General features: G+C 39.0%; 1 protein-coding gene and 1 pseudogene across 1 annotated transcript; both read left to right on the top strand.

Annotated features, from left to right (window-relative positions):
- Positions 1-604: 604 nt before the first annotated feature.
- On the top strand, positions 605-1,525 carry LOC139536491 (odorant receptor 131-2-like). The gene has a single exon (XM_071337045.1). It carries the CDS (start codon positions 641-643, stop codon positions 1,523-1,525), a length of 885 nt encoding a protein of 294 aa, XP_071193146.1. The 5' UTR covers positions 605-640.
- Positions 1,526-6,507: 4,982 nt separating this feature from the next.
- Positions 6,508-7,482, top strand: LOC139536490 (odorant receptor 131-2-like; annotated as a pseudogene).
- Positions 7,483-8,963: the final 1,481 nt, after the last annotated feature.

Raw genomic sequence — 8,963 nt, 5'->3', positions numbered from 1 at the left:
TAGTACTACGGTAGGGCAGTACTTTCTCACTATAGGGATTTGTCAGTTCAGTTCAGTTTTTTAATTATCATGATGTAATAGTTGACACATTATTTACTATGTAGTTGCTATATATCAGCGTTTTTACAAAATTAATGCAATTTAAGAACATTAAAAGGTGAGTATGTGGATTAGCATAACATTGTACGGATTTGTTGTTTGTTGTAGAATAGCTACTTTTACTTAACATGGTGTGTTGGTGTGGCAATTATTTCCAGATCTGATGCTCATCTAAAATTTTCAAGAATCAAGGAGACACTGAATCAATTTAAGACAGTTTACAGAATCTTCCTAGTTTTATTGCTTTTTTGGTTAGCTGTGGCCTCACATTTAACAAAGGACTGCTAAAAATCAAGGCTTCTTCTTGTGTCATTTCTTTTTTTAAATTACTTTTACCAGATGAGAACAAGTTCACTTATTTACAATGACAACCAAAAATGTTGACTGCAATTTGTTTGAAATGTGCTCCAATTTCTCCATTAAGGAAATGAACTCTACAGCCAGCCTGTTGGACATGAACTTCACATCCCAGATGTCAGTTGGAGGTGGTGGCTACCCTAAAGACAGCTTTAGCACCGCCTTGACCAAGAACATTGTGGCCATGCTGGTGTGGCTGGCCCTAAGCTTCATCAACGGAAGCATGGTCCACACCTTCCTCAAGCATAACTTTTTCTATGAGGACCCGCGCTACATCATGTTCATCTATATGGTCATAAATGATGCCCTGCAGCTCACCCTGGTCACGGCACTGTACGTAGTCAGCTACATTTTCTTCAAGATCCATGCTTCCGTGTGCTGCCTGCTGGTGATGACTGCCGTTTTGACCACACGCTCCACCCCTCTCATATTAGCCGGTATGGCTGTGGAGCGCTACCTGTCTATCTGTTTCCCCTTACACTACGGGCACACATGCACGGTGTCACGCACCATTGCCCTCATTGTGGTCATCCTGTTCTTAACGGTGGCCGTGCCTCTCACTGACCTCATGATCACACTCATCAAGGAGCCCCTGGGCTTCTTTCGCACCTCCATCTTCTGCGATCACTCCCTCGTCTTCCGGGACCGCTCCATCTACTACAAGAACGCTGTGTTTGACAGCATCTATTTCTCCTTTGTGGCGCTCACGCTGCTCTACACTTATTGTAAGATCATGCTAACGGCACATGCTGCCTCCACGGACCTGGTGTCCATAAAGAGGGCAAGGAATACAGTGCTACTCCACGGGGTGCAGCTGCTGCTGTGCCTGCTGGCCTTTGTAGTCCCCTCTCTGCAAGCAGCCCTCATCACTCTCTTCCCACAGTTTGTCCTGGAGATCCGTTACATCTTTTTCCTGATGGTCTACATCATCCCACGATTCCTCAGCCCCATGATCTATGGTTTCAGGGACGAGAAGTTCCGCAAATACTGGGCCAGGTACCTGACGTGTCGTAGGAACAATATATCTAGATTGAGGCCAGCTATGAAAGTGAATCTCAAGTTCAGGTGATAGGAACATTTTGCTTGAATTGTTAGAAAATGGATAGTATATGAAGTATTGCATGTAGTGATGGGTGAAAAATGTGGGGGTCCTTGTCAGTGACATACGGTTGTAGTCGAAAGTTTACATACACTTGGAGTCATGAAAACACGTTTTCAACCACTCCACACATTTCTTGTTAACAAACTATAGTTTTGAGAAGTTCGTTAGGACATCTACTTTGTGCATGACACAAGCAATTTTTTATTTTTTTACAGACAGATTATTTCACTTATAATTCACTGTATCACAATTCCAGTGGGTTAGAATTTTACATACACTAAGTTGACTGTGCCTTTAAACAGCTTGGAAAATTCCAGAAAATTATGTCATGGCTTCAGAAGCTTCTGATAGGCTAGTTGATATCATTTGAGTCAATTGGAGGTGTACCTATGGATGTATTTCAAGGTCTACGTTCAAACTCATTGCCTCTTTGCTTGACATCATGGGAAAATCTAAATAAAAAAGCCAAGACCTTAGAAAAAAATTGTAGACCTACACAAGTCTGGTTCATCCTTGGGAGCAATTTCCAAACACCTGAAGGTACCACATTCATCTGTACAAACAAGTCAAGGTATTTGACCTCAATCCTATAGAAAATGTGTGGGCAGAACTGAAAAAGCGTGTGTGAGCAAGGAGGCCTTACAAACCTGACTCAGCTACACCAGCTCTGTCAGGAGGAATGGGCCAAAATTCACCCAACTTATTGTGGGAAGCTTGTGGAAGGCTACCCGAAACGTTTGACCCAAGTTAAACAATTTAAAGGCAATGCTATCAAATACTAATTGAGTGTATGTAAACTTCTGACCCACTGAGAATGTGATGAAAGAAATAAAACCTGAAATAAATCATTCTCTCTACTATTATTCTGACATTTCACATTCTTAAAATAAAGTGGTGATCCTAACTGACCTAAAACAGGGAATTTTTACTTGGATTAAATGTCTGGAATTGTGAATAACTGAGTTTAAATGTATTTGGCTAAGGTGTATGTAAACTTCCGACTTCAACTGTACATGCGCCACTTCACAATACTGTATATTATGTAATAAATTGTCATTATGTTATTATACGGTAACATAATGCTGTTTGCTGGAAAAACACGTTCAATGACTCAATGACTCATTCCTACAGGGTATAAATAAAATAAGAACTATGTGTGTGTGTGTGTGTGCGTGCGTGCGTGCGTGTAACCACTCAAATTCATAGACGGACCTATAGATCCAACGAAATCGGCATGATAACCGGAAGGAGTATATTTTTTTAAAGGCATATTAAGAGATATTTCCTTGCATTCCAATGGACATATCAACTACCCCTGGATTCTTGAGAATGTTTACATTCATCCCCTGAGAGTGTAGTACAGGGCTGCCCAACCCCGGTTCCCGGAGAGCTACCATCTTGTAGATTTTCGCTTCAACCCAAATCTAGCACACCTGATTCGAATAATTTAGTTGGTTGATAAACTGAGTAGAAAAGGTTGGTGTAGTACAACTGGTGTAGTACAACTGTGTTACACTACCATAACCTAAAATGTAAGTTTACTACAACATTCTTTATGTTTCGTTGTCATTGAGTCTTTATTAATAAACAATGTAAAGCTTTTAAATATAATGCTAATCCTTTACCATTGTTTGTACAGATCCAGTTAATCAAGTTTGGTCCAATACCATGGAACAATGTCACGGAAAAATGTAATGTAATTTCTCCATAAAGAAACAAAACCACTGTATTCCTTCCTAGTGACAACAAGCCACTATTAAAGGCAGCTTACTGTGTTCAGGGCTGCAGGTCTTTTTGTTTCTTCATGTACAGTTTAGCAACAACATGGACCTACTTGTATATGTATGTGATGCCTGTATAACAAATCCGATTAAATCACACAAGCATTAACATTTTATATTTTTTTAAAGGGTCAGATAATTATATCACAAAATTACTGCTAAGTAATTAACCTGTTTTTATCTTCCCCTTACCAGTCTTTAGGGTTTGCCTTTTGGTGTATAATATCATACATAAAGTAACTCTGTATATAAAATAGCAGTCTCTGTCTCGTCTGTGTTATTCCAGGACAGTGAAAGACAAGAGTTCTCTGTTTCTCAAGAACAAAGTAAATGCTCTTCAGAACAGACTTTTCTGTGTCTGCTACACTTTGTTCTTATCAATGCACAATGTTATGCAATATTACATAGTTGATGTGACTTGATGACAATGCTAAAAAAAGTGTTCGAAAGATATATAAACGCTGCACTGATGGTTAATTCGAAATGATTAAGGATTAAAAGGAAAGTTCACTAAAATGTCAAATTGTATGACACTTTCCAGCCCTGTAATTAAACTATTGAAATGATGAACAACAGCCGAGTGGATCACTTAAATTAAGATTTCATCAAAAACTTCATCAAAAACACAACATCTGCCCTGTAGGCATAATCATCAACTACATTGTAACTTTCGTGTATACTTTCTTCAAAAGTTATATCTTCTACAGGGTTCCTGGGGTATATTCTATACATTCTCTGATTTGGGAGCTAAATGAACAAACAAGCTGTTTCGATTCCCAATGTCCACCAAAAAGTGCCGTTCAAATAGAGCTGTTTGTTCGCATACGACCCATCACTACCCTACAGTGTAGGGTTTGAAATTGTTTGAAATTTACAGTAGGGAGATGGCAGGGGGATGCATTTCTTGTTCAGTAAGTGTGGTTGATCCTCAGGTATTTACATCCCCATTTCAATTTTCCTTTCCTTGTATGGTTCCCCAACCCCATGGAAAGTTTGCCCACTAATTGAGCAAGCAATTTAAACTATTTGTACTGATGGGTATAAAAGGAAAAGGGGATACCTAGTCAGTTGTACAACTGAAATATGTCTGCATTTAACCCAAACCCCTCTGAATCAGAGGGCTGCCTTAAACAACATCCACAGCACCCAGGGAACAGAAGGTTAACTGCCTTGCTCAGGAGCAGAACAACAGATGTTTACCTTGTCAACTCAGGGATACGATCTAGCAACCTTTCGTTTACTGGCACAACACTCTAACCACTAGGCTACCTCACTGCTCATTAGGAAATGCAACTTTATACTGTATGTGCTCATTAAAGGGTATATTTTCATTCCACTGCACAACCTCCCACACATTTAAATCTGTCTTGTGCACCAAACATGATGGAAGAATACCTCTGGACACAACTTCCTAAAGAGTATTTCATATTTTATGTAACACTTTACAACAACGTTTCATAAGGCATTCTAATAGTGCGTATAGTGCTTTATGAGTGCAGTTAGACGCATTATAGTGCATTATGCATAGTTCATAAGGCATTATACATGCGATTATAATGCATTATGTAAAGGGTTCTCATCGGAAGTGTTACCAATATTTCAAATAAGTTTAATACTATCATGCCAAGTCTTCTAAGCTGTCTATCCTCATTCAATTCCCCAGCCCTATCCCTCAGTTTACCAAACAAAGGGGCGGATTGGGCTGTTGAAAAGACCGACTTTGGCTGTAATGATCATGCACCATCCCCTGCCGCTCTACTGGCTCCTCATTCCCCAATAGATTACATCATCTCACTTAGATGTGTCAAAATGCATCTATATAAACCAGTAGCTTTGCCTCACAAATTTACTGGCTAGTCAGACAGGGATTGTGTGGTAGGTTTTACAGCCTTTCTTATCATGTGGACACGTAAAATGATTACAGATGGAGACTAGGGATTTGAAAATCTCACTTGCAACTCTCCAAAACAACATAGGCCAATAGGCAAACGGATTACTTCTTAACAACTTTAAATTTAATTATCATGAATGATTCCAATTGATGAAAGATGAGATGACAATAATTATAATTTCTTAGTGTGTACATTAGATTAATGTGTGTTGTTCTAGTTAGAGTTGTAACATAATAATTCATGTGACTAACCAGGTTTCCATCCAACCTTTTTATGCGAGTAAAGTCTGATAAAATTTCAAGACAGTCCTGATGGAAACTCAAATTTGTCGGTAAACTCTCCAAATGTCAACAAAACAAAATAAGTTAGATAAAGTGGGATCTTTTTGTGTCTGTAAAATGTCTTTATGAGGAAATATTGATATAATAACCATCATATCAAAGTAAACTTGGAGTCACGAGATATAGTGTGGTCCTTCCACTACCACGCGGGAAAGAACGCAGTTTATTAGGCTACAGATGAAATACAGTTTATGATGAACTCCACAAGGTGGTGAAAGTGCATGCAGTGATTGATGCTCCTTTGCAATAATTTGAGGGTCTTATTCTGGATACATGATGATCGATGCTTGGCTGCCTTAATAATCTTTGTCCATAATAATCTAATCATGTAGGCTATCCTACCCTCACTGTATATGCCAGCTCCTGGCTAGAGTGCACGTGCCAAGACCAGAGTGGGTACATTCGCAATATATTGCTAAACATGGGAACAAAACCATCAGTAGAGTTGAAAATGTGATGCAAACCCATTTAACTTGTGTTCTTTATATTTATGTGCACTACGTCACCACAAACAGCCTTTTATCCGCAACAGGTGCATTTGATGGAAATCTGTCACCAACTGGATGGAAACCTAGCTACTGACATGAATATTACAACAACTTTTCTCCTATTAGTGTTGCAATGACCTGATGACAAGCAGAAACTCAAAATGACATGTACACTATAATTCTGCAATAATACACTACTTTAAGCTAGCTAGGTGTGTTTATTTGTAGTCATAGCCAGCTCAGTCCCAAGAAAAACAGTAAGGCTCTTTGTTACCTTTTTCATTGTACAGTATATCAAGTTTAAGCTATCCCTGTAATCATATCTCTTCTTATGGGGATTGTCTGAATAATATTTGTTTTTCTTTGTCAGGTACTGTCTATGTACTTCTTAATAGTCAACGAGTAATGAACTTCACCAAAGGCCGAAATCAATTCAACATTGCTTTCATGAACAACTGAATGATGAACAACAGCAGAGCAATGGATAACTTCAGTGACGCTTTCTTGAAAAACTTCACAACAATTGCCCTGGGTGTAATCATCAACTACATCAATGGAACCTTTGTGTATATTTTCTTCAAGAGTCATATCTTCTACAGTGACCCGAGGTATATTCTATACATTCATCTGGTGATCAACGACATGATTATGCTGTCTTTTGCAGTGGCGCTACAGGTTATAACATATGCGCTTCCATATGGCCTGAATATGTTTGTTTGCTGTACGATGCTTGTAATCCTTAGCACAACCAACAGAAACAGTCCATTGAACTTAGCAGGCATGGCCATAGAGCGCTACATTGCTGTCTGTAAGCCCCTGCATCATATGCAGATCTGTACAGTGCGTAGGACCTACATCCTCATCTGCCTCATCTGGAGTGTGGCAGTCATCCCTGCACTCAGTGACATCATCATTGTGCTAGCTACTAAACCATTCACAACTTTTTCCACAGGCGTTCTATGTTATAACAATGATGTTTATGGTTCCCCATATCATAAGGCTACATCTACGGCGGTCCATATTGTTAACCTGTCATTTGTATTTCTGACATTGGTCGTTACTTATTTGAAGGTTCTTTTTGCTGCAAAAGCTGCCATAACAGACCCAGCATCGGCTCGAAAGGCTCGTAACACAATATTGTTACATGGGGTTCAGCTTTTGTTCTGCATGCTGGGGTATATCACGCCCCTAACCAATATGATTATTTTGTCTCTCTTCCCAAATAAGCGAACAATCATTCTGTTCTCAAATTTCCTCTTCACCAATGTTTTGCCACGTCTCTTAAGCCCAGTGATTTACGGTTCAAGAGATCAGAAATTTGCCAAGTATATGAGAGTTTACTATTCATGCAAACAATATGATATCCAGATAAAGCCCACTGAAGTTCAAGTGAATTCAAAAAAGCGGAAGGGTAAATTGTAACCTGTTCATAATCATAATATTTGCGTCAGGATGGGCTGGATGTGTCAACTGTGTATTGAAGTGTTGATCTGCACAGGACCTGCATTTTCATCGCCCTCATCTGGGGTCATCACTGTACTTGCAACCATAAAAATATAATCTAATTATAATTCTGTGCTTGCACCTTGGTCTTTGTGAGCACTAATTACTAACTATTCTCCTCTGTTATTTTCTGTTACATACTCAATATTGTAGCGACCTTAGCCCAACACCTAGCGACCTCATCAAGGGGTTTGGATCTCTTGGCAGAAGGTGTTAGGTTGACAGTCCCTGGACCTGAGTTTGAGTCCCAGTTGTGGCTACCACCTGAATTCGCTACAATATTGAAAGGACATTGGTAGAACACCTTGCAACCTCTCAAGAAGTTTGAGCATCTTGGTGTAACCTGACAACCCTCTGAATTCACGAATGCCAGAGCGCACTCTGAGTGTACTCTGGCATTCCAGATTGAATTTACGAACACACCCCTAGAGCGTTAGTGACTGTAACTGTGCTGCTGGCAACAGTTTAATTACCTTTTTTGCTGACATTTACTGACACCGGTCATATTCAGCGGGTGTTGCTCGTTTGTAAATTCATCAGTCATTCTGCGCTCTGGCACACTCAGACCAGAGTGCTCTGAAATCGGAGTAGATAACCAGAGTGAACACACCTAATATCTTGGAAATTAAGCCTGATGTTAAATACTAATTCGTATATTCAGCACACTACAATGTCTGGAGTTTCATATTCATGTGGAATATTATACAGTATAAAGTTTCTGTATACAGAAAAAACTTGGGATTAATGTTGCTACATTGCAATTATTTTTGAAATCAGAGCGCACTCAAATGAGCCTCTTAAGATGCTCTTGTTTGATAATAATTCTGGGAACATATCTATCTTCACATATATTGCATTGTACAGATTGTACCTGCATTAGAAATACCATATTTAGGCAGGTAAGGCTGTTGGTCACCAGATGGTGGTATTGTCAAAAGAAAATCAACAGTGCCAAATTCCATTACACAAGGGCCACTATACAGTATACAGCATGTCCAGTTTCCTGGACCCAGATACATTTTACTCATGAAATAAAAACACGCTCAATAGAAAACCTCCATTGAATGTGCTTTTCAGCCAAGGAATAGGCTAAATCTGGGTCCAGATAACTATACCTATAGTGTAGTATAGTACAGTATAGTATAGTATAGTATAGTAATACAACTTATTTACAAGCACTTCGTTACACCCGCAATAACATCTGCTAAACACGTGACCAATGCATTTGATTTGATTTGATTTTTAATTGTTGCTCTTATACCTGTCCGGTAAGGGTGTAATCACTTTAGTAACAACATAGTAATAACATGTTGTTAAATAGTACTTCATGAAATTAATTTTAATTGGATCGAGATTTACAAATGAGTCTGTGTGTAAATGGAACACACGTTTAAAGCATG

Source organism: Salvelinus alpinus, chromosome 12 (genome assembly GCF_045679555.1).
Source record: "Salvelinus alpinus chromosome 12, SLU_Salpinus.1, whole genome shotgun sequence".
Lineage (NCBI taxonomy): Eukaryota > Metazoa > Chordata > Actinopteri > Salmoniformes > Salmonidae > Salvelinus > Salvelinus alpinus.
This window is presented reverse-complemented; position numbering and strand designations above follow the sequence as displayed.